This window comes from Musa acuminata, chromosome BXJ2-4, assembly GCF_036884655.1.
Source record: "Musa acuminata AAA Group cultivar baxijiao chromosome BXJ2-4, Cavendish_Baxijiao_AAA, whole genome shotgun sequence".
In the NCBI taxonomy this organism is placed as follows: domain Eukaryota; kingdom Viridiplantae; phylum Streptophyta; class Magnoliopsida; order Zingiberales; family Musaceae; genus Musa; species Musa acuminata.
Genome location: NC_088341.1, coordinates 11163011 through 11188998, shown reverse-complemented (window position 1 = coordinate 11188998; position 25988 = coordinate 11163011). Strand labels below are relative to the sequence as shown.

The following is a 25988-nucleotide window of genomic DNA, read 5'->3' as shown; positions in this document are numbered from 1 at the left end:
AAAGATATGCAAGTTGGCATATTTGCTTTTCTTTGCGATAGGTAAGATAGCATTTTTGCTTTTAGAAATATACAAGTTAGCAATCTTTACTTCTCTTTTGATATGAGCAATTTCTTGCTTCCTTTGTAAAGTTTGAGGTAGCAATTTTGCTTCCGTCGCAAAGTGCAAGTTAGCATGTTTTGCATCTTGAGATAGGCAAGATAGCACATTTTTGTATTTTCTTGGTGATGTTCAAGATAGCAATTTCTTCTCTTTTGAGAAGTACAATTTTTGCTTTCTTCTTGAATTGTGCAAGCTAACTATCTCCCCCTTTGTCATTGTCAAAGAGAAGGGAAGACCCTTTATGTCAATTTCTAAATCATGACAAATGTGAGTAATCATTCTTATTTCAAAATTCCATAATTGAGATAAACCTTGAATTCAAATTAAGGTAATTTTAATCATCATTTACATCATATGCAATACATCACATACATCATAATAAAAAGCATAAGTATTGCATGTATCATTTTAGCAACAAATCATAGCATTTCATCACATGACAAGATATCAGCAAGTAAAATTACGATGCAAGTTATTGATATCTTAACATGATTCAAACATTTCAAGTATTTAGCAATCATAGCATTTCATCTATTTCTAATTCAAATATAGCACACATAGTATCAATTCATATTTTTCTCCCCCTTTGTCATCAACAAAAAGGAGAACGATATAAGCAAGTTTTAAACGTAAGTGCGATAATGATTCATGCCATAACTAGGTTTATGTCATTTTTCAACAATGAGTGATAGGATATCAATTATACAAACACCTTAAGGAAAACATGACATGGAGATAGCTTTCATTACTTCTTCCTCTTTATTTGTTATTATCTTTTTTGCATGAACGAGGAATGTCACTGGTGAGCTTACTTGAATAAAGTTAAAATTGATAGGATATTAAAGCATACTTCATTTTTACAAGGATCAAGATATGTGTGTGAATCAAATCCTTGCACGTAAAACTATTTCTCTAAAGATATAAGAAGGAATCATCAAATCCATTTCTCGAAAGATATTTTTCACAAGATAAGTCTATGAGAGATGCATTTGCTAGTTGATTCCATATGTCAAAAATCAATGATATGAATCAAACTCGATATGACATATGTTTATTAAGTCCGAAAGAGAATAATATATCAACAAAATCTAAAAATATCAATTGTTAGGATCAAGAAAAATGAAATTTAACACTTTCATGCATTCAGACATGGTTTTGCTATAGATTTTCAAACACAATCATGAAGATAAAACATGCTCATGATCATGAAATTTTTTGTATCCAAAACACATAATTTTCAACATGTTATTAAGGCATATAATAGTGTAAAGTTCTCATTATAGCAATTTAGTGAGTGAATTAAGGACGTTCGAAAAATAATTTTAATAAGTTCATGCATTCGGACACATTTTTGCCATATGTTTTTCAAATACACTCATGAAAATAACACATGCTTATCATTATGTATAACTTAAAATTTCATGCATAAAATTATCAATCATAGTATCAAAATATTTAATATTACATCATTATGCATTTCTTCAAGCATGATTTTATTTAATCAAAATCGAGAAATAATAATGGAAATCAACATGATACACATTATTACTTCTTAACCACATATAGCATGATGTTAAACTTCTTAATATTTTCATTAAGACATTAAGCATGGTTTTAATCAAAATCAGAAATAATCAAAATACACATTTTTTCTTCTTAAGAAAAACATACATGATCATTAGATTTAAATCTAACATTTTATTTCATTAACATGAAACATGTAATTTTCATTATTATTTTCAAATTACGAGCATGATCATATTCTTGCATTTTCAAATATTTTTTTTAATATGCAATTTTTAAAAATAATTATTCTAAAAAAAGAAAATGCATTATGAAAAACATTAAGTAATTTCAAAATAAATTAAGGGGGTTTCAATTACCTCATTGTTGAATGTCGTTAAGGCGTAGTTTGCCACCTCGCCTTTCTTGATTTTCTCCTCGTCTTCGGAGGAGCTCGATTCATCCCACTTTGTGTTCTTCTTCTTGCGTACAAAGCAAGTAGTTCCGTTCTTTTCGCGTTTTAATTTTTGTTTCATTTGTAGTTTAAGTTCACCATCACTTGAGCTTATGCTCGAGTGGTCTTCAAATGTTCTATATCCAAAATCCTTCCTGTGCTTTGGAAGGTTGTTTTGTTAATCATATTCATCATGTGCATTGTGCACCATTTCATATGTCATCAATGAACCGATAAGTTCTTCAAGTGGAAAAATATTTAAATCTTTTATTTCTTGTATTGCCGTTATTTTAGGATCCCACCTTTTTGAAAGGGATCTTAAGATCTTGCTTACGAAATTAAAATTCAAAAAAGATTTACTAAGAACTCTTAGATTATTGATAACATCCGTGAAACGGGTGTACATGTCGCCTATAGTCTCGCTTGGTTGCATTCGAAAAAGCTCAAAATCATGCAATAAAATGTTAACTTTCGAGTCTTTGACTCTACTAGTTCCCTCATGCATTCAAGTGTTCGCCAAATATTAAAAGCTGTTTTGCACATAGAAATCCGATTGAACTCATTTTTGTCCAAAGCGCAAAAAGCCTTTGTGTTTAAAGAAAAATACTTCTTCTCCAAATCCAACCATTCGTTCATCGGTTTAGAGGGAAGTTGAAAACCGTTTTCAACAATATTCCATAAATCTAAATTCACAGAAATCAAGAAAACTCTCATTCGAGTTTTCTAGTAAGTGTAGTCCAATCCGTTAAACAACGGTCGACGAACAATCGATAAGCCCTCTTGAAAGCCATGAAGAGTCATTTTTCTCGGGTGTAAATCCGAAATGAGAAATACCGGGCTCTGATACCAATTGTTAGGATCAAGAGCACTAAGAGGGGGGGGGGGGGGTGAATTAGTGCAGCGGAAAACTTTCGACGATTAAAACTGCGTTCGTACGATAAGAGCGATTTCAGTAGAAAAGCTGATTCGTAAATCACTTTAACTTGTGATCAAGCATGATGCAGTTAAAGCGAATCTATGAAGGCAGTTTGCAGTTATGATGAAAATTAGAATGTAAACGCAAATTGAAATATGATGTTCGTACGATAAAACTAATTTATGTCTAAACGTCGATTCGAAAAATACTAAACTTTAAAACACAATCGTATATGCGCAGAAGGCAGTAAGCTATTGAGGAGGTTTGCAGTAAAGATAACATGCTCAAAGTAAATACAAACCGAGATTTAGAGTGGTTCGGTCAATCTTGACCTACATCCACTTTTGGCTTCCTCCACCGACGAGGTCACCGACGTCCACTAGAGGCCTTCCTTCAATAGGCGAAGGCCAACCACCCTTTTACAGTTTCACTCCTTTTGACGGGCTAAGGAGACAACCCTTACAAACTTTTCTCTCCTCTCTTGAAAGATCAAAACTTGGAAGAAAAGAGGGAGGAGAACTTCTAGACTTTACAACACTTTTGAGCTCTAAAATCACAGAGTAAGATCAAGCTTTCGGTGCCTTTGGGTTGCCCTTTCATTGCTGAAAGGGTGGAGTATTTATAGGCCCCAACCCAATTTGAATTTCGAGCTCAAAACTATCCTCTCCCGGAATTTCAGGGTCTGGCGGTTGCACCGCCTGACTGGGGCGGTTGCACCGCCTGGCAGAGCTCGAAGACTGAGCCTCTGGGCGGTGCCACCTCCTGTCAGGGGCGGTTGCACCTCTGTCAGAGGCGGTTGCACCTCTGTCAGAGGCGGACTTTCGGCAAACTCCTGGACTTGTGATGATCCACTTGGCGAGTTTCGATGAGCTTTTTTGGCAAGCTCCTGGACTTCTCGAATTTGTTCCCGCAGAACCTCCGATGACCGTCCGGACTTCCGTCGAACTCTCGAACTCCCAACGTGATCATAGTCTTGACTCCGACGCAACTCCTGCTGCATGTCTTACTTTCATCGTAGTTAATCCTGCACATGTAAAATAAAACTTCGATCGAGATAATTAATCCTAAACAATTAACCAAGTTATCCGCTATGTCATTGGTCCCTCGACGCTTCGTTCGATTCTTCGGCGCATCGTCCTCTCCTGCGGCCTATTGCCCAATCGGTCAGTTAACTCCGCAACTCCGATATCCTTGGCACAATACCCGCTCTTCTTGGCCCGAGTCCACGACCCAAAGCCTTCTGTCGATACATCGACCGATCCACCGGCCCGACGTCCAATCTTCTGACATGTTCCTCCGGCACAACATGATTTTTCCTGCTTTAATTGTCTCATCATGATCAGAGCATCCTGCGTCACTCAAAACGCAGATTAAAACATAAACACATATCAAGTGGTTTCATCATCAAAATACGAGATTCAACAATTTGATCTAATCTATATGTTGCGAAAAGTGTGCAGGATTAACTACAATAGCAGTAAGACATAAAGCAGGTGCTGTGCGGGAGTCAAGATCGAGATCTCATTGGGAGTTCAAGAGTTCGTCAGAAGTCCGAACGTTCGTCGGAAGTTCTACCGGAACCAACCGAGAAGTCCAGGAGATTGCAAAAGAAACTCATCGGAACTTGCCAAGAAGATCGTCGTAAAGTCCAAGAGCTTACCGGGAGTCCGCCGGAACATTGCCGAGAGTTCGTCGGATGTTCGTCGGAAGTTCGCCGGAAGAGCAATTAACGTACCGGAACAAGAAGTGCTATGATTATGTCTTAATTATCGTAGTTAGAGCATAAATTAAGTTAGGATTGGGAGGTGATCCCACTAACTTAATTAGGGGCCAACTGTGCCCTTAACAGGGTTGAATTGGGCTGAAATGAGCAGCCCATTCAGCCCTTGAAAACATGTCCGGTGGTGGCACCGCTTGGGAAACAGAGTCCTAGGTTGTCTGGGTGGTGGTACAGCCAGCAATGAATGTTACCAGCGGTGGTACCACCCAGTGTCAGACTAGCGGCGGTAGTACTGCCTAGTAACGGTGGTGGTGCCGTCAGTATCCTAAAATCTGGGGATATGACACTTTTTTGCTATAATTTTGAAGTCATTGGGGCCTATAAAAACCCCACCCTATTTTGCATGAAAGGGTACGAAAGTGTTAAACATCTTCTTGAATCTTTGGGGTATTAAGTATTGTAAAAGTTAGAAAGAGTCCTCCCCTCCCTCTCTTAGCTTTATAAACATCCAAGAAAGAGGAGTGAGGCTTGTAAGAGTTATCTCCTAAACCCGAGAAAAGGAGAAAACGTTGTAAAGAGGTGTTTAGTCTTTACCTATTGAAGGAAGGCCTTTAGTGGACGTCAGTGACCTCGATAGAGGAGGAATCCGAAAGTGGATGTAGGTCACATTGACCGAACCACTCTAAATTCTGGTTTGCTTTTCATTTGTACAATTTACATTACTACAAATCTTCTTAATCTTCTCTTGTATTTTTACAAAAACTTTCAAGTTCAATTTCTCTCCGAAACGGATTGAATCGAAACGATTTTCGTCGAAATTGGTTTTAATCGAAACATAGACTTTTGAAATCGAAAAAGTTTTCTACTGCACTAATTCACCCCCCATCTTAGCGTCACTCTTAATCCTAACACCAGTTTGGTGGTACCATCGCCTGGGAGACTATGTCTGGGCGGTACCACCGCTTGACAGTCTCGGAGATTGAGTCTGGGTGGTACCACCGCCCAGACCGACGGTACCACTGCCTGACACAGTCTCGGAGACAATACCACGACGATTCCACCTGTTGGGTCACTATTTGGGCCTTCCACTTTGTCCAACACACCCCAAACTTGGCCCCAATTAGCTCCTAATTGACTTGGCCCAATTCCAACCCAATTATGTGCTAACTATGAATTTTAAGATATACACAAAGCTAAATAAGTCTGGTAAGTCTAGGTCTCTTCCGGCGATCTCCCGGCAAGCTCCTGGACTTCACAACAATCTTCTTGGCGAGTTCCAATGAGCTTCTCTGGCAAGCTCCTGGACTTCTCGGTCAATTCTGATAGAACTTTCGATGAACGCCCGACTTCCGATAAACTCTCGAACTCCCAATGAAATCTCGTTCTTAACTCCAGGACTTCATTTTGCTTTATGCCTTGCTATCGTAGTTAATCATGCACACTTAAAACCTACTTTGATCTAGACAATTATTACAAGGCTTAAATCAAATATTATCCATCATGTCATTGGTTCATCGATGTTTCGTCCCATTCTTCGGTACATCGTCCTCTCTTGCGGCTAATTGCCCAATCGGTCATTTGACCTCCGCAACTTCGATTTCCTTGGCGCAATTTTCGCTCTTCTTGGCCCGAAGCCTTCTGCCGATACGTCGACCAATCCTTCGGCTCGACGTCCAATCTTCTGACATATTCCATTCTGGCCCAACATGATTCTTTCTGCCTTAATTGTCTCTCCCTAATCGAAGCTTCCTACGTCACTTAAAATGCAAATCAAATAAGCACTGTCAATTGGTTTTATCATCAAAATCCGAGATTCAACGGTGCTTTGTCCATGTGTGACCTAAGAGTGAGTGGATAAATATTGATTGTTAAATAAGCGAACACAATCAGAGGTAACAAAAGCTTGTGATGTGCTGGAAGAGGTCATACATAGAGATATCATAGTATGAGTTTATCGCACAAAGATCATAATGCAATTAAGATGTCACTAAGAAGGAACAGTTTGAGGTAATACGACACACATGAGAGAATTCTCATGAGGAAACTTAATCATATGGAGGTATAATTGAGAGTTATTAGGAGCTCTACTTCGGTGAGTAACATGATAACAAGAAGGGCTATAAATTGAAGGAGTAAATGTCATGGTACCGCAGAGACAGAGACAGGTCTGTGTACCACTAACCAAGAATTTCAAGTGCAAGTACTAGCAAGTCAAAGAGGGGCCTTAATCATACAGAGGTATGATCAGAGTAATTAGAGAGTTAGATTTCTCCGAGAGTCATATCTGCTCGAGGAAACTCAATAATTTGGAGGACAAGGTTGACTGCATGAATATTGCTACCAATAACGCAAAGGAGAATAGAATCGACACAAGCCCTATAGCATGATGACAAAAGTCATACATGGGAGTTGTAATATGCCTTTCCATCAACCAAGAGAATTGATTGAAGAACACAAAGGTATTGAAGTAAGTGGTCAAAAGAGACAAGAAAGCAATAACGAGTCCAAAGAGACTTAGCTACTCAAAACCAAGTGTCAGTTAGAATAAGGTGAACTCGGGGGAGTGTTATAATGCTGCAAAAGCAGATCTACCAATCACAAAAAATGAGACATAAATGTAAGGTGACAAAAAGTATAGCTATGAGAAAGGTAGCAACATGGTACCACAAAGGTGGGACTTTTGTAGAGTCATCAATCTCTTGCTCTCTTTGGGAGAGAGTACATAGTTGTGGAAGGGGACCGAGAAAGTAGATAATACAAAGGCAAACTCCAAGTACTAAGGTAGAGGTTAAGAAACTTTGTAAGACCAATATTAGTGAGCTTCTAATCAAGATAACTAAAAGTGGACTTTAGGTTAATATAAGAGTATTCGACTAAGAAATGAAGTAGGTAGTATATGATATTGTACCTTTTTTACTTAGAGGTATAAGAGATAGAAATGATGGAGAAGATGATACAATTCTAAAGGTGACCAAAATTATTCTCTAAGTCAAGATAAAATTTTATTCTTTTTGGACAAAACTTTTTGTATTCCAGAAGTTTAATGACAGTGAGACGAATTATAATAGCTAACTCAATGTAAGGAGTGTAAATACTCTGAGTGCTTCAAAAGTATTCCAGAAGTTTAATGACAGGGAAAAGGCCTTAATGAGACAATACTCATTAACGCTCCAACAAATCTACACCCAATTCAAGCGACGCGACGTGAGACGTTTAAGAGACTAACGCACAACAAGGCCTTTTCCCTCATTTGAAGGATTCGTAGGAACCAGAAAAGAGCAACACAACTTGACCGATCCTATACCAAAGTTAGAATCATTAGCGAGTTAAATCAAAATGGGCAGATCTACGTTCAACTACCCAACAACACTAATGGAAAGCAAATTGGAGCCAAGAAGCACATTGCAACTAGAGCAAAAGATTGAATATTCAACAAAGGAGAGGAAATGTAACGTCTATAGTCTTTCAGTTTTATTTATGCTTTGCACAGCATGTATAGGGCATGTAATAAGCTTAACAATTCTATTTTGATTAACTTTGTGATCGTTTTACTCTTATAAATGTAAATTGTCTGCGGTCGTCACGAAAAGATAAAACTATCTAAAAATAAACTATCCAAATAATCATTTTAAAAATTTTCTACCTCCATAGAGTTGTACAAAGTATCACTCAACATGGTACATTAAAGCTACCCGACACACACGATTGGATGGGTAGTCCTTAGAATTGATTCACAACTTACGAAATTTATATTTATAATTTAAATTACATATCAAATGTTTACTGAAATATATACTTATAGAATCCTAAGTTAAATATTTTTTTTATTTTTTTATAAATCTTTAAAGAATGATAAGAGATTTAAGAAAGCTAATCCTTTACGGACGTACTACTTAGAAAAAAAAATCAACCACACTGCAGTGCAGTGCAGTGCGGCGGGGGGTTTGATCAAGTTCGGGTCTGGCGAGGAGTTGGCGTACTTGTTGGGTCCCGACATCTATACCGATGGGAGGATATCTGTGCAGGGGTTTGACGCCAAGCTGTTCCCATCGGAGGCGGCGGCAGCGGTAGCGGCAGCATCAAACTGGTGCAGGGTCAACGACGAAGGACACGCAGGCCAAGGCTGCCATGCCCGAGGAGAGGTTAGTGCATTCCACTCCCCCAACCGCCCAAGGAAGAATTAATTTCTTGTGGTTGCTTGCATGGAAGATAATAGAAACGGCGTGACGGATCCTCGGTGAATTGGGTCAGCGTGATCGTTTCAGCATCTGTCAGTAATATAGGACAACGAAATGAAAAAGAACCAAGGCAGAAGAAGGTGTCTGCCGACTCTCGGGTCAATTCAAAGGTGATGTACACTAAACTTGGAACATGGAAACTACAATAAAAACAAGCATGTTGGGTGTGTCTGCAGCCATCCAAAATTTGAAGATAAACATGTTTCACCTTTGACAGAAGCAAGAGTCTATTTTTTCCTCTTTCTACTTCCAGACATTTGTGCCCCCTTGTCAGCAGGCTCCGAAGCTCTTGATTTGCTAGCAGGGGTCTTCTTCTTCACATTTGACTTTCCATTGTTCTTCAAATCAAGCTGCACTTGGACTCCTAATCACAAAACAAATCAGGAAGATGAACCGTGTGAAAGAATTATGTACACATTTAAAAATATCCAATTCAATGATAAAGGAGTGAGTGAAAATGTATCTAAAAGATTCAAAACTAACCCTTCGGTTTGTTGCTCAGAAGATCAAGTTGTGGCTTCTGATCGGCATTTGTACGAAGTCCAAGATCATCTGAAACAGGTAGTAGATATAAAATCCACAATCAGAAAGTGACATTGAATCATATAGATACATTTCTAAACCAGTTTGATCATGAAAATGTCACACCCAAAACAAGGTCAGTTCTGCGAGCATTCCATCCAACTGAAAGTGAAAAACATGTAAAGCAGACAACACAAAACGGGCACACAGCCACTCAGCAAGTGTACAAGTAGTACAGAAGAAAAACGCTCACCTGCATCTTCTGAATCAGAATTCTCTTCTTCATTTTCCGCTAGAGCTTCTCCATTTTCTTCAGATACACCATCCTCCACAGGTTCCAAGATTGCCGCTATACGCTTCTTCGGAGCCTTTTTCAAGCCCGGAAGAGTTATCAGATCTGCTGATCGCACAACACGGGAGCTGCTTCCTTGCTTATATGCCTTGGTTAGTGCAGATTTCACTGCTGGCTGAATGTTGTCCATGGGATTCGGATGTCCCTGCAATCGAACAATTATGGTGATTCATTTTTGAATTTTAGCAGAACTAAATTATAAACACATTTTTGAAATGGTATGCAATATAATAAGTGCACCACCACTATTGGATTAGTTATTCTTTCTGTTGGCATCATGCACACAACAGATCCTCAAATCACATATAGTATACATGTATTTAAATACATAGATAATATTTCGATTAAATAAATCTCCAACTTGGAAATACATAAATGCATTATTAAGGCACATGTTCACATTAGAAAGGTCTGACATAAAACCTGTTAAAGTTGAGAGATATGCAATCTTGATTTAACTAAAGCTCAAACAACAAATGAGCAACCAATGAAAACTCCACAAGTGTTTAAGGAAGATTGAGCAAATCTATTAGGCGAAGGAGCTACCATCATGCACAATAAGCTAGAAGGCCAGCTACAAGACTTCCAAAGAGCCCAATTACATGTCTGTGATGTCAAACACAAAAATAATAAAATATAGCTTGTGCTGAACTAGCCAGTAGGTGCAATAAGATAAATGGCCAAACAAGGCAAACAATAAACCACCTTCAAGCATATGCTGTGTTTAGAGACAGGGATCGAACACACCAAAATGTAACTGCCAGCCTGTTCCCTGTTGGCACATTAATTTTACAACACTGCCTTTGCAGAGAGAACAAATAAAAATATGAAAACTAATCATACGAGTTTGTGTGCACATGTAAATATGTATGGATGTATTTAGATCTTAAAGTAGCTCCAGTAAAAGCCATTTATTCACATTATTACGTTACTAGGACAGTTTGTTCAAAACAGAAACTCAACCTGTTAGCCCATGATGTCAAATTCTTCCTATGTCAAATGACAACCATCAGAATAAGAAAAAACAAACAAACATTTTGTAACTAGATTGACGTCAAGGATAAACATTAGCACCACATACAAAAAGGATCTCTAAAGAAGAATATACATCGACTACTAGCCAGTGAAATTGAAAAGTGACCATTTCTTAGATTCCTGAATGTGACATGAGACAGACAAACCTTGAACTTGGATAGCTCCACAATTGTGTCGAAGTCTTCTTGAGTTAAAGAATACGCATCCATGAATTCCACAACCTTCTGAACAGCAACTTCCTGATAGTGTTCCAGATATTATTAGATACTTCAAAATATTCCACTATCCTATAAACAGAACATATTTTGTAAATGAAGCATATGGAAGGTAATCAGACCTTAGGCATCATTTGAAGAGGATCTGTAAGCTGTTTCAATAGAAGAGTAAAGTAGTCCACCCGCAAGGTTGCCCTGACCGTTTATATATTGAATACAATTTTGCATAAGACAAATATATTAAATGATGGCTAAAAAAGATAAAAGTCCACTTCATTTGAAAAAATTAATGTATTTTGGTAAATATAGATGTTCAGTTCAGTTAACACTGGATAGCATACATAAATGTCAGTCAGGAGATCAACTCCAAACAATACAAGTTACTATGAATTAAATAGGTGGCATTGCAGAAATCAGTTACTGAGGTCTGAAAAGACTCATTCAGACATGTCTTTGTTATTACTGCTTAACGTACCCACAAACTTGACAACCCCATGAGATCCAAGGACAGTCAAAAAAATTAATTTCTGGATATCAACAAAGGATATGCTGTTGTATACTAAGTTCACAGCAGAAACATGAGGTGGCCAAAACCATTGCATCAAAAGGCAAATACTTTTGTCCATGGTTATTGTGAATCATCTAAAACTCGTGATTGATCTAAAATAAATGGATGCCAATAGTTATTGAGTTTCATCCGAAATTTTTTTTTTTGTTTTTTTATAAAGGAAGATCATAGTGTTCAAGTAGAGCTAACGGATGAGTCCAAGCCAAACTCTGGAGTTAATCTTTGGAATTTGGAATTAGTCAAGTGTATTTTAAGTCAAATCAAATTGTATTTTCTATTTTTCAAATTATTTTTTAATGATTTTTTGTCCATCATTCTATTGTTACACTAGAGTCGTAACCTACCATTCTCTGTCCCTTTCCAGTAACTTTTCTATTTCATCTTTTTGGCATTCTATCTATTGTGTTTTCTGACAACAGTTTTCGCTGACAATCCAACTGAATCTGATTTTTGGAATAAATTTAACTTAAAAAATCCAGCAAATTCCTTGTTATATTCTCACATTTCTTCAATCCTAAATCCTTAATAAATCCCTCCACAAGTCTGTCCTACAAAAAGGATAAACTATTAAAAGAACAAAAAAAATAGCATGATGTGCTCGAAGCAAAAACAAATGATCAGATAGTAAACCACTATTTTTAATCTGAAATATACTTCTCCATTCCCATTTGTTTATGTTTGTGGGTTACCAGTCTCACCTACCAGCCTTGTAATTGGAGGCAGCAAAGGCCCCAGGTGTGGTTCAATGTAAGGCCCACTCCTGTCATGAGGCAGCTAGGACAGGCAGGTAAGTCATTGGAAGGTAGGAAAACTGTTCTTTTGATTTCAAAAGACTAAAAACCAACAGACACATTAAAATAAAGAACTACATTTTGACCATAACTTTGCAAACGATAGCAATAACAAAAAAGAACCAGAAGATTCTAAAGACACTCATTTTCTCAAAACATATACAGTAAACATACTTAATATGAGAAATCATATATGCTACCTATCCAACTTAGCTTCCTGTGATGCAAGAAAGTGAACATGAACATCTTCCAAAAGTCGCAAATTCTTTCCCATTGTCGAGTTCTTCCCTAGCCATCCGCCAAACCTATTAAAGTTGCGTTCTCCCTGCAAACCAAGTAAATCTGTGAGTAAAAAGACTTCTTGATTCACACAGACCTACAAAATTGGTACAATCATAGACAGTCAAAAACCAGAAGACAGAAAAATAAACAAGCAATACATCAGTCCAATAATGGCAAGAAGCAAGAGATCATATTTCCTGCATCGTGAATTTAGTCCAAAGTGTCGTATTTTGTATTGAATTGGATCTCATCATCATCAGGTCTACCTCCCATTAGGCTGGATCAGCTACAGAAATGCTCCTACTAAAGCAGGCTATAGCAATTTTTCATAATTGCAATTGCCAGCAGGTAAGCTTGTATAATATAGAAGTTAATTAATGAGGGTGAAAACTTGGCAAATGCAAATTATGAACAAGAAGAACATCTTCATTGGTCACATATCTGAAACATCTACCAGGATGAGGAAATGATATGCAGAAGCAAGACAATCAAATAGGCACATAGAATCAAAATACAACCACTTTGACTGTTGATAGCATGGTCCAATGATTAAATCCCATCCTCACCACTCAACATCTGCCAAAAAAAGAAAAGAAAAATCCAACCAACCCACAAAAGTATGTGAAGTTCATAATTTACAGAACAAACTGACACGAATTTACAATTCTGTATCCCAACAGTAATTATCAGACCAAGATATCAATGCTGGTTAAACCACAACTAGATGTTTTACCCTGTTTTCATTTTAGACCATGTTAAACTCAAAATGCCTGAGTTTCATATTGCTGTTCAGATTTTCGAAAAAGAATCATGCATTCTTTGACATATACAGAAAATAACATGAAAGGTACCGATTTGTAGAATTTCTAGTGATGACACTGACACAAAGCATGGAAATAAGTTCAAAAGAACAAATAATTTGAGAAATAGGAAAGTTGAACCCCAACTAGAATGAGGCTACCAAAATCTTATCAAATAATTTCACTGGTGCAAGGCAATCTGTCAAGACAACATGTTAAGATACCTATGAATAGAAATATCAATTTCCTTTTTACCATGAATTCAACCTCAATATAGAATGAGCAAACAACATTGGTCTCCATAAAATTCACTTAAAAGTATATAAGGTGGTTATTATAGTAGTAGTCGCACAGATAAAACCCAACGTCACAATAAAATTTTCTTAGTAAACCCATGAAGGGTTGAGGGTAAAATCTAGCAGCAGCCGTAAGCCCATGTCGAATGGCAATCATATAAAATTTTCTTGGTGACCCTATGATAATTATTTGTGAGAAGAATCTTGATAGCATGCTTCCTGATGCAAAATTAAGACAAATGCTGGCAGTAAAAATGCCTCAAGATGATATACTCCAAGAGATGACTGATAAACTAAGCAACTACAGGAGAAAAAAAACTTCAAGAGACTTTCATTTCCAGGTAAGAGTTTTCAGTTGGAATAAGAACAAGGAAAAGTACCGGTTCAAGGGTCTCTCGATGCCCATGCATCAAAGCAGCCCTGGCAAAATAAAATACAAACAAATAGACAAACTTAAGATTCGTCATCCTATGCAGTAAGTTGAGCAATGTCACGAACGAGAGAATCGTCAAGTTATAGTTTGACATACGGGATTATACAGGATGCAAATGAACTAGATTGCGAAAGCTGCCACTGCCGATATCTTCTGATCTGAACATTGAATATATCACCATCCCCTATAGACTCAGCAGCCTGTGCAAGGAATTGCATTCTTTTAACTCCATTCTCATCCTTGCCAATAGAAGTTGGTCGATAGTTGATATAATTTTCCTGGCATTTAATAAAAAAGTCAGTTATGTAATACAAAGTTCAGAAAATATAAAATATTCATTAAATTATATAATTGTTTATTCCTTGCCAAAAACACTTTTATAGTTGGTAGGTCAATGACATTTTCTGGGAAACTTGTAATGACAACAAAAAAATAATCATCTGGCAAAATTACCAAGCCGAGTGTCATGCATGATCCAAGGATCAATTCTCATAATCATGGTTCGCCTTACCGGTCAGTACCAATGTACTGACCGGCTATCGGTATAATATGTACCGACATACTGACACATTATATGATGGGGCATACTGATAAACTGATATGTACCGCCTATACCTGTCCCCTATCCAAGTGATATATACCACCCATATCGAGCAGTACGTCATGATATGACAAACCTTGCTCGTAACATTGCTACAAAATAGTGACATACAACAAACTAAGAGAATATGTAACTGCAAGTTTATAATTAAGGCCTTCAAATTTTTCTGGTAATATGGAGAGAACTGCCATTATTTCCATCCTACCAAAGAATGTATACGAGGAATGACATTCCCTTATAATTACAAAAGAAAACCTAAAGAAAGCACAAAAAACATTCAGATAGCCACAAACTGGAGATCATGGACTTGTTGTGAACTATTTGTTTCTCTCGGTTAATTTCTATCTATGAACAGTAATCAATAGGTAGATAAATGCAGGAAAAATAGCTAAGCTTATCTGATGATTTCCAGATCCTTCGGGGCAATCAATAAATAGCTGAAGCCACCAAAAAGAGATGGATCTATCCTATTGCTTAGGTCAACGCCAGGGCAGCTAGATGATGAATGTAGTACAAAAGCACTTGATCATTCATATTTTACTACTTGGCTATGGTGTTCATATTTTCATGTTATTTCATTGGATTATTAATTTATAAATGCTCCAGAGCATGAAACAAAAAGGTAAATACATTAGTTATCATTATGTCGTTTTAATGTCTAACTTAAAGTCCCCTTTTGGTCCAGCATGGTTTTTACCTTATTAGTAATCCAGCATATCTGTAACATTTTCACAAATTTATAAAAACAAACAACAAACAATTACATGTCCTAGCATAGTATTCCAGGTAAAGCTCTCCTAGGAACCTCTGCAAGTGACAGCACATAATGTTTGTTGCTAAAATGCTGCTTCTAAAGTGATTCAGTTGTGTTTTTGATAATACAGCCCTCCATATCAATTGATGGAAGTGTAAGATATCACAGTAAGAACTAAACATATGATTTGTATTTTTCTACAATGGCCTAAGGCAAACTCAACCTCACATAATAAGAGCTATATTTCAGATGCATAAGATGTCACATATAGTTGCACATATAAAATCCACTTAAGTAACCAACCAAGGAAGATACAATATCATGCATTGTTGTAAATATGAAATGACCTAAAAAGTTAGTCAAGTTAGAACACATAACAAACCTGAACAATAAGGGGAACCAAGTCAGGATCACTCATGCTTAAATCAATTCTTTCATCCATACGCAGCTTCCCACCATTGAATCCAAAGAGCCTACGATACAAAGGCAATGTTAATAGAATTCTGAAAAAAAAAATGTGAACCAATGATTTTAGGATGTCTAGTTGCTATTTCAATCATGCTATCAACAGATAATTCTACAAACAATTTACTTCTGTTAGTAGAGAACAAATAACAGAACTAGAGAAGAGGCTCTCAAGCATGCTAGAGACCATCTCTCACTAGATTGAGCAAATTGAGCCTACAAGTTACCTTACCAGAAAGTTCCAGTTTAAAGTCTGAATTCAGCAAACAAAATTGGCAGATCATTAGTAAGTAGTAACACATCATGCAAGGTGTTAAGCTACAATATTCAGCAATAGATAGGAACATCAAGTAGAAGAGCATGATATGTGATCACATAGTAAAAGAATTAACAACTGTTTTCCAAGAATATATTGTATGTACCCACATTATTGTATATGGTGTATTTATTCAACATTTTGAGTCTCATTTGTCATTACACTGACTAATAATTGAGTTTTAACAATAGACAGATTTTAAATATTTATGATTTCATGTACAAGCGCCTAAGAGATATTATCTTCAGGGATTTGAATGTCTCGAATACGAGATTCAGGGTTTTTAAGGTATCAAATCATAAGAGTTCATATAAATATTATCCAAATTTTAACTGTTTTTACTTACATCATTGATCGATAGAATGTGACCCTTTCCAAATCGGGTAGACAGGATGACTGAATTTCTTTAATAATGTAGAACCAAGGGCTGGCTAGCTCTTATACTTCCAGCTTCCATCTCTAATTTTCTACCTACCTCATTTGGCACATAATGTTACTGCCTCACTTGTATAAAACTAAAATCATATTAGGGCAACCTGAAAGCCTCTATGCATCACCATGTGTTAAACTTGGCTTTGGCTAGGACTTCACAACACTGAGGTTAAAAGCCAATCACTAAATCTGACACATCTTCAAAAAAAAAATATTCAGTCGTTCTTATATTTGATTCCAAACAGATCAAGAAGGCCTTGTATTACCATAATGCAGATGATTCACATATTATCATGACTTTAATTTCAGCCAAACAACCCACTTCAAATAAGTTTCAACCAGACATGAGCCTGAATCATGACGAAAATGAAAGCATCTTTGCTCAAATTGCTCAACCAAGTGAAATGTGATATTAGATATGGTTCAATACATTTCTGTTACAAGCTGTCATTAACCTGACCCCTCCAAAGTGAAGGAACATGAATGGATAAGTTGGTGCAGTTTCAAGATTTTGCAACCATCCTCAAAGTACTTAATAGTTAATACCCATATATCATCAACCAAGATCCAGCCCAATTAAGTGAAAACATAAAGAGGAAAAAAATGTGTTTGCAGCTAATTTTTGAAACAAAATTCAAGAGTTTAGAAAGCATATACAACATGCCAACAGGTGTGAAAATACATGTTTCCAGCTGGACATGAGCCCATTTATAATCTCAAGACCTTATAGATGTTGATACTCTCTAAAACATAAACATCTGTTCGAATCATCAACAGCATTCTATGCTTCCTAGATCCTCATTATATAGGCTTTAGACATCCATATGAACCACATTAAGGAAAAACACTCATAATTATCCTCAGCACAAAAAACAGCTGTCTCAAATCCACATACTCTACTACAATGCTTTCTATCTGCTCCAATTAGGAATTACTGGGTTCATTTCTGCTCTTGTTGGCTTCAAAAATTGAGATGTCATTTTCCCCAACTTTGCGGCTACTTAGTCTATAACCAAACTTTTGGCAATCAGTGCCGAGATTTGACATCAAAAGACCATTCTCAAAACACTGTCAAACTTGAACACTTTCACTAGAAGCAATATTTTATGAAGAATCCCAAAAGAACTAAGAAGCATACCAAATGATTGCCAGTATCCAGATAATCTAAGAATACCAAATGATGTCCCTATCATCATCTAAGAATAATCTAGTCCAGATATCTGTAAATGCTATCAAATTTCATAAAAAGTTGGCTACCTCAAGATCAAGATCGTGAAAGAGTTACAATATATTAGCTCATGAGATCAGCAACATAAAAAGGACCTAAAATATAACAATGAGTGAATAACAAGCCTCATCCAGGCAATTGCAATTAGCTTATTGGAAGCAAACTTGCGAAGAAGTCAGGATGCAGAAAGTACTTGTCAACGGCTGTAAAGGGTGAAATATCTTCATCCTTTGCACTAGAAAGAAGGCGCTGTCTTATATCGTCATAATTGATTGCTGACTTTGAGATGCTCATGTACTGCAATTGATTTATTGCCATGCGCATATCTCCATTTACTCTTTCTGCAAGTTCTTCAAGTGCAACCTATTATGTGGACGGAGAGACCAACAAACATGAAGAAATAAAGAAATAATTATTGTCTCCTAGACATAAAGTTTATGCGACATCAACTCCAAAAGAGATCGTGCATCATAATGCTAATTACAACTTCCAACATAATGAGATAGGAAGATTAAAAACACAAGCCAAAAGCATCTACACATTACTTATATCCAAGTTCATCTTTACATGGCCTCTTGTAAGTAACACCTTAAGAGAAAAATTATTAAACTATGTTAGCTTTGTGGTGTACCTCATTAATTTGGAGACCTTCAGCATCTGCAATTTGCTTCAACCTTTTAGCCATCTGCATAGCAAAATCTACAAATCAGATACACATCTTTCCAAATTCCAACATAAGATACAGCTAAAACACTAACATGAACATACTGACATACCAGGCTACACATACACCCACAAATTAATTAAGAAGTTCCTGGTCAACTATCATTGACTTCTGGTCAACTATCATTCAGCAGTGGCAATGATGCATGGATAAAGCAAATTATAGTAAGAACATGCAAAACGTAAACCACACTAGAGGTCAAATCATAGATCCTTCCCCAACATTGAGCTACAGGGTGGCCATCTACTTAATCAGATTAAGAGAAATCAATCTCTAAAAAAATTTTATAGGACTTCCTCACCTCTATTTGGATCACTAACCTGAATTAACTCACCTCTCACTAATCCATTCATAAACCTCCTTATAAACATATACCCCAATATCATTTTTCTCCCACTTTATTCACAATTGGTTTTGGTAATACGTAGACATCTGTTACTCAAATTTGTTAGTGTACCAATCATCTGTCTCAACACTCTTAACTCAGCAACACAATTTCCATAGTTTGTTACAATACAGGATCCAAGCCAGTGTCACAACTGTCTACAATTTTTTATCTAAAAAAAACCAAAGATTTTGGGCTTCTATCTTATTGTGTGCATTTGACAAATCAGAGATTCTTTTATGGTTTGGGGAGAAACAGAAACAATCAACAGCTCATTTAAAAGCACCATCTCTTTCTCTCATATCCTCGGCCCTCAAAGTCAAACACCTGGCCACAACCCGATCCCAATTGTAGAGCAAGCTAGCCATAATTTGCCATAAAAAAAAGTTTCTAGGGGCGACTTCTCTTCAAATGAAAGCAAAGAAGGCCTGCGCTACAGGCCCTGTCACTTAGCCAATCAATTCATGCAAGGTGGGATGTGTGGCTCCTAACATGAGGCCTCTAGTATTTGCCAAGTTTTAACCTTGATTTACATCTTCAGGAACATAACAGACAACTAGATACAATAGGTATTCAAGAGACTAGGATGGAAGTAGACAACCAATAAATGTTGCTATGTAAAGAAAAAAAGTTAAATGCATGTAACCTGCTGCTTAGTAGGTTTCCTGTAGTTAAGTGGCAAGCAGTAGTTGACAAGACTCTTGAGCTTTTGACTGTAGCGATCATTACAGATGCAGATGATAGGAATCTTAGAAATCTTTATGCTAGCAATAAGATCAGCCACTCCACCTCTATCTCCAGCAGACATGCCATCAACCTCATCCATGATTAACACAGATTTTTGACGCTTTGACCTGCTATTTCAATTCTAAAAACATATATCAAACAGACAATTGATCTTTGCCAAAACCCACAGTCAATCATGTAACACTAACCAGTCACTGCTAGAATTTACTATTTCATTGCTAACAAGTTCTTTGATAGAATTTGATGTACTTCCACCAATTCCTTTACCAATTTTGGCATCTGCCTTGCCACGGCTATCACTTGCATTAACCTAGCAAAATTTAAGTAAATTAAAAATCAACAAGAAAACTAATTTTACCACAATCCAACTTGGCCAAAAACATTTTCTTGGAACCACAGTGATTGTACAATAAAAGAAAAAAAAACAAAAGGCACCTCAATAGCTTGGAAACCAATCATCTGACTGACTAACTTTGCTGAAGTGCTTTTCCCAATTCCAGGTGATCCACTCAGCAGCACGGCTTTTTTAGATCCACTGTCAGATTGCTTTTTCCCTTTTCCTTTCTGGCCAGCATGCAAGAAATGTTCATCCCAGGTCATTAACCAGTCATGAAGTTGCTTAACCTGTTCATAGTAACCAAGTTCAAGTTGTTTGCAAACAAAGATTAAAGAAACATAGGGAAAAAGAAACAAAGATCAACATACGATTGACTGATTGCCAATGATGTCATTTGGAAGCTTCGGACGATACTTCTCAGTCCATGTCAATGAACTCCGATCACCAGACTGACTTTTTCTTTTGTCAGGCGAGATGCCTGATTTAACATTTTTTGCAGCATCTTTTCTTCCAATAGAAACAGCTTTATCATCTAGAAAGTGATAAAGGACATTGATCATATTTAGAGTGGTCACATGAACAACGATAGTCTGCTAAAAAAGAACATATAGCACTTACATGGAGGTCAGACACAGGATTACTAGTTTAGTGAGTTAAAAAGAGTTCAAAGAAATACGTGGCTCAGCATTGAAGTCATATATTTGTAAAAACTGTCAGCTTTTTACTTAAATATAACAACAAATAATAGGAAACAATAGAAGAACATCAAAGATTGAATTTTGCATGACTGTATGGCAGAACAAGTTGCTGCATTCAATTAAATGATTTATATCATCAATATTCCAAAATCTCAAATCTAGTAATATAGCATGAACCTAAACAAAGTACTTGTCTGAAACAGATTGTGGGACCAGCTACCATGGCACACCAAACTATATAAGCCATGCTCTTTCTCTTTCGCTTTTAGATATATATCATTCTGTCTTCTCCCGTAAAACCACAAGAATAAGTCATAAAATCCTAATGAGCTAGTCAATTAATACTAAACGGTCTAGCCATCATTAGCTGATATCACCATCATAACAAAAGAAAAAAACCTTTTAAATAAGCAATACTATGTAAAGTAATATCAATGTATATATCAAGTACCATATGTAGACTATGAAAACAAATATCATGTCTTCCATGCCACGAACAAAAAAGACAGATTAAAAATACCTTTCACTTCAACTTTGCAAGGGCTTTTATTGATAATTGGTTTGTCCATCTTTTCTGAGGATCTCTTCTTTTTCTCTTCTTGCATCTGTGCTTTAGCAGGCTTTGATTTCCGGATCTTATCAAATAATCCATCCTCAGTAAGGAAGGGAATACTACCAAGAACACAGACTAGGTTAAAGAAACTTTGATGACCAGTGACCAAGAGTATCTATAAAGACAATGCTAATAAAACGGACCCCAGCTCCTTGGCTTTTGAAGATTTCCTCCCACCAACATCCTCATCAGCTAAAAGAAAACTCTACAGCAAAGTCAAGATGGTTATAACTTATAACACCATATACAAAATCCAAAATAAAGATCTTCAGAATGTGAATTACCGTCTTTTTGCTGACAGCACTAGTGACCCTACCACCATGGCGTTTAATTAAATCTTCAGCTTCCTCACGTTCCAAACTACAAAGTACATGTATCGTCTGAATGTCATAATGGTGCAATAATATTAACATATTCTGGAGCAAAGAACACTACACACCCATCAATTATACTAGGAAATCAGCAAACAAGGTGTATAAATCTCATAGACAAAAGATCAAGAAAATCTTTATCATTGATGCAGATTACCTGTCAAGTGTACCACTTATGACGAATGTCAGACTATTTAAACATTCAGGAGAACCTTCCGGAACTTCCTAATCAGCAAGAAAAACAAGAGTGAAACCTTGGAACTTGCCAATTTGGTGATACAGCAGTATGTTAAATATCAAGTACCTTTTCCCCTTTGCGTGGAGGATCCTTCCTCTCTCCAAAATTCATATACCCACCTCTGCCACCACCTCTCCCTCTTCCTCCTGCAGTAGCTCCAGACCCTCTTCCACCCTTACCCCTCCCACCAGCTTTAAGAGGAGTTTCAGAATCTTTTTCATCGGTTTCATCTTCAAGATGATCATCAACTTCATGAGAACTACTGATAATCTGTATACCAGAGCCAGTCTTCATTTTCTTGGTAGGTTTGATCTCAGCTGACCTTTTATCCTTACTAGGTGGCACAAAGTCATCATCATCATCATCATTCCTATGCAACTTCTTTGCAGGTGACGGCTTAATATCATCTGGGAGATCCTCAATGGATTTTCGAGTCTTCCTTTTTGGTGGTATTTTAGCTTCTACTTTTTCCTTTACCGTTTCCTCTGAGTTCACTTCCTTGGCTGTAGATGTTGTGAAATATTTGCTAGTTTTTCTTCTGCCAGAGTTCTCTTGTGTTGCTTGCACCTGACTCTTCCATGAAAAAGTCAACGACATTGTTCATATCATGTTATAAAGTATAAACATAAATCTTCCAGCACACCATTACAAAGGCAAAGTGTATCAGTCATAATTTGTTCAGCTTTCCTTTGTTCGTTAGACATGTAAACCACATTGAATTCTTGTGGAATGTACAAAACTTATTCTTCTGCAGTTCTGCTTCCTAGTCACTCTTCTTTTAAAAAAAAAACCCACTAGTAATGCAATGGCTGTGCCTTATTATCATCTTGTCACACATAAACAAAATACAGAAAAAGGCGAAAATGAATGAGTTGGAAGAAGGAGGCTCAATAATTGGCATCGATCTAGACATGGATGCACGGTAACAAAAACTGATGGAGGTGTATGCCAATTAACCTTACAGCCGCATAAAATCATATAAATATGCAAATGAAGGAGAATAAGGGCAAAGAAACCATGCCAATTACCGGTTTCTGTGAACTCAGCGGAGAAGGTTTATCCGGAACAGCTGTAGCAGGCTTTGATACAGACCCACTCCCCTTGTCGTGTTGCTTCATGAACCATTTCCTTATATCGGACGACTGCATCAAACAAAGAGATATAGATTTAAAACAACAAAATGGAACGAGAAGAAAGCAAATTTATCAAGAAATCCGCAGCAACAGAAGACGATGCAGGAACAAACCCTGATACACGACTCACCATTTCCAACTTCAGTCCCGCTCACCAACGCCGGGCTAGTTTTCTCTTATCAAAAGCCCTAATAAAGGAGATGACACCATAAAATGGCAAAGAAGTCTGCACTGAATGCATACCCAAAAAAAGGGTTAAAAAAGAACAAACCCTTTAAAGATCGGATCTTTAGCACCTATATGACCACCTAGCGGATTCTTGAGGCTCCATAAACAAAGAAAAAACGATCGAGATAAGGTGGTGAAGAAGGAGAAAAGAACTAGGGTTCTTGAAGAGACGGAGGAAGACAAGGCGTGAAAGAATCTAAAGAAACCAATCGAACGCCAGTTGAAGGGAAACCCGTTGCACGAAGGCGATACGAATCGATCGTTTCGTCGTCTTCCTATGGCTTCGTCGACAACGCGAGGCGACGGGAAGAACGAAAAACACTCGACGGCTTAAGGCGACGGAGATACAATATTTGCTTTCTCCCTCCCGGAGGTACCATCACAACGTGGTGCGCATCTCGATGCCCTTCGTCGTCCAAGGACGGTGATTCGTGCCCGTGTCTTGCCCACCGGATCAATCGGCTCCCAGGTGCTCCTTCCTTAAATCGGATGGCTTGATCTGGGTCAGGCAGAGTGGCGATCGACGAATCATCGCATCGAACGGCCGCGATGCGATCTTCCCCGGACTGATCGAACCGCCTAAAACAAGAGCCCTGCGTTATGCCCCGACGCAGCACATAAACTGGCCGGACTTGATCTGGACCGTATGATCGCATGATCCCACGGTCCAAATCGCGAGTTCGATAACCATGATCATAACAATTTCCAAGCCGTCCAAGAATAAAAATGGGGCGAATTCATGAAGAAAAAAAATTTATTTTTTATAATTTCTTGTAAACCATCCCTACTCTTGTTGTCCTCGCTCGTTTGCCTCATCGATCATAATTGCTCGTAACTCTCATGCGAGAGCTCATATTGCTTACAACCCTTGACTCATCGCTCATAACTCTTGCACACTCGTCCTCTCCTCTCACTCACAATCTACCCTTATCATCAATTATAGAGGATGATAGAAGGGTCATCAACTATGGAAGAGGAATAAGAGAAGGCAAGACACTTTCGTCATCAACCACATAAGAGGAAGGAAGAGGGGGCGGGGGGCTTTGCCATCACCTACAAGCCCCTCTCACACCATCCACCATGAGAAAGAAAAGAAAATGAGTAGTCTGCATGCCCTCACCATCATTGTCTCATATATGGATTGTAAGCGAGACATGTAATGATAAGGCTAGTGAGATTAGCGAAGGTAACTCTCATGCTATGATGGGTTAGATGAAAAAAAAAAAAAAAGGTAAAATGATCTTTTTAGTTGGATCGTTTAGAAAATTTTCAAAGGGCACTATGTTAAAAATTTTAAAAAGTAAGGGTTTCTTCAAAAACTTGGTCATAAAAATAAATATAAGAATAAAAGATAGATGCTGAGTAACTACATATATTCCTTTGACTATTTAAAAATATTAACAAAATTATATTTTTTTTTTCGTATTTATTTGCGAAGAAAAAATCAATACAGCAGGTTTTTGAGCTGGTATGCATACAAGAAGTATCAGCCAAAAAGCTTCGGAGAACCTCCTAAATTTGAACTGGTGTTCTTCAAAGACTATGCAAGTATGGATCGAGTAATGATCCGGTTGGCTGAATGATGCAAGAAGGAATTCTTTCTCCAGCAGATACCGATCATTTGATTCACCGAAGACACCGGACGACACATTTGAGGCGTGTTATGTACGATCACGTTCACTGCGACTGTCTCGCCCGTGCCAATGGCACCACCTCCGAGAGAGGCGTGGGCATGGAGCTGGGGGCCGGCGACGAGCGGCAGTTGGGGCACGACCGGTGCGCCCTCAGCCACGGGTCGACGCAGTCGAGGTGGAAGAGGTGCCCGCAGTCCGGCAGCAGTCGCAGCACGTCAGCGTCCTCGTAGTCGCTCAGGCATATGGAGCAGCACGCCGCGGTGGTGGTGCCCTTCTCCTCCAGCTTAGCCTGCGAGTACGTGACCTTCGGGTAGCTCGTCAGGGTCGCCTCGTCGATGCCGGCCTCGAGGTCAGTGGGCGTCGCTGCAACGTCGCCGGACCGCCGGTTCGCGGCCGTGGTTCTTGCTCGGGTGCACAGATAGGACGCAAGAAGGGCGGCGGTGATCACCATCAGGATCCCCACCGAGGCGGGGAGGCCGTAGGCCAACCCAGCCGGCCGCCCCGTGGAGTTGTCAGCGGGCGGGAGGAAGCTCGAGCCGTTGACGCCGCTGCCACTCATCGAGTTTGGTGAAGAAGGGGAACACTGGCAACACCGCGGCATCGTCTCGCGAAAAAGTAAGCTAAAAAACTCCAAGCTAGATTTCTTGTGGTCAAAGGAAAACAACATGACGCAGACGCAGCAGTAAACAAGATGTGAAGAGTCGTGGAGAAGCACACAACCACCGGTTATCCGCTGGAAACTCCACAAGTCAACGGTTATCTTGTGTTTGTGGACCCATCTGTTACTCTCTCTGCTTCCTCCCTCCCTCCCATGGAATTACGCCTCTGCTCAAGAACTTTGACTTTGACTTCACAAA

General features: G+C 38.0%; 2 protein-coding genes across 7 annotated transcripts; both read right to left on the bottom strand.

Annotated features, from left to right (window-relative positions):
- Positions 1 to 8988: 8988 nt before the first annotated feature.
- On the bottom strand, positions 8989 to 23949 carry LOC135610014 (replication factor C subunit 1-like). Of its 6 annotated transcripts, none has more exons than XM_065103910.1 (24): positions 23730 to 23949; positions 23541 to 23594; positions 23400 to 23457; positions 23165 to 23278; positions 22203 to 22709; positions 22056 to 22123; positions 21812 to 21887; positions 21671 to 21732; positions 21435 to 21586; positions 20585 to 20748; positions 20315 to 20503; positions 20068 to 20189; positions 19779 to 19989; positions 18655 to 18708; positions 18217 to 18386; positions 15965 to 16055; positions 14324 to 14505; positions 14175 to 14214; positions 12617 to 12741; positions 11180 to 11252; positions 10989 to 11081; positions 9709 to 9952; positions 9417 to 9485; positions 8989 to 9297 (listed from the first exon to the last, which is right to left on the bottom strand). In XM_065103910.1, the coding sequence occupies exons 3-24, from the start codon at positions 23400 to 23402 to the stop codon at positions 9161 to 9163; spliced, it is 2946 nt and encodes a 981-aa protein (XP_064959982.1). In that variant the 5' UTR covers positions 23403 to 23457; positions 23541 to 23594; positions 23730 to 23949; the 3' UTR covers positions 8989 to 9160. The 6 variants fall into 6 exon arrangements, with proteins under 6 accessions (XP_064959982.1, XP_064959984.1, XP_064959981.1 ...); XM_065103912.1 differs by having other exon boundaries at positions 23541 to 23587; XM_065103909.1 differs by having other exon boundaries at positions 23541 to 23949.
- Positions 23950 to 24585: 636 nt separating this feature from the next.
- Positions 24586 to 25949, bottom strand: LOC135610012 (RING-H2 finger protein ATL70-like). Its single transcript, XM_065103908.1, has one exon. The coding sequence runs from the start codon at positions 25796 to 25798 to the stop codon at positions 25175 to 25177; it is 624 nt and encodes a 207-aa protein (XP_064959980.1). The 5' UTR covers positions 25799 to 25949; the 3' UTR covers positions 24586 to 25174.
- Positions 25950 to 25988: the final 39 nt, after the last annotated feature.

Coding starts and splice junctions, on each gene's coding strand:
- LOC135610014 (XM_065103909.1), bottom strand. Junction 21,888..22,055: donor ATAAGTGGTACACTTGACAG/GTAATCTGCATC, acceptor TGTACTTTGTAG/TTTGGAACGTGAGGAAGCTG. Junction 19,990..20,067: donor GTAAATTCTAGCAGTGACTG/GTTAGTGTTACA, acceptor GAATTGAAATAG/CAGGTCAAAGCGTCAAAAAT.
- LOC135610012 (XM_065103908.1), bottom strand. CDS start 25,798: ATGTTGTTTTCCTTTGACCACAAGAAATCTAGCTTGGAGTTTTTTAGC.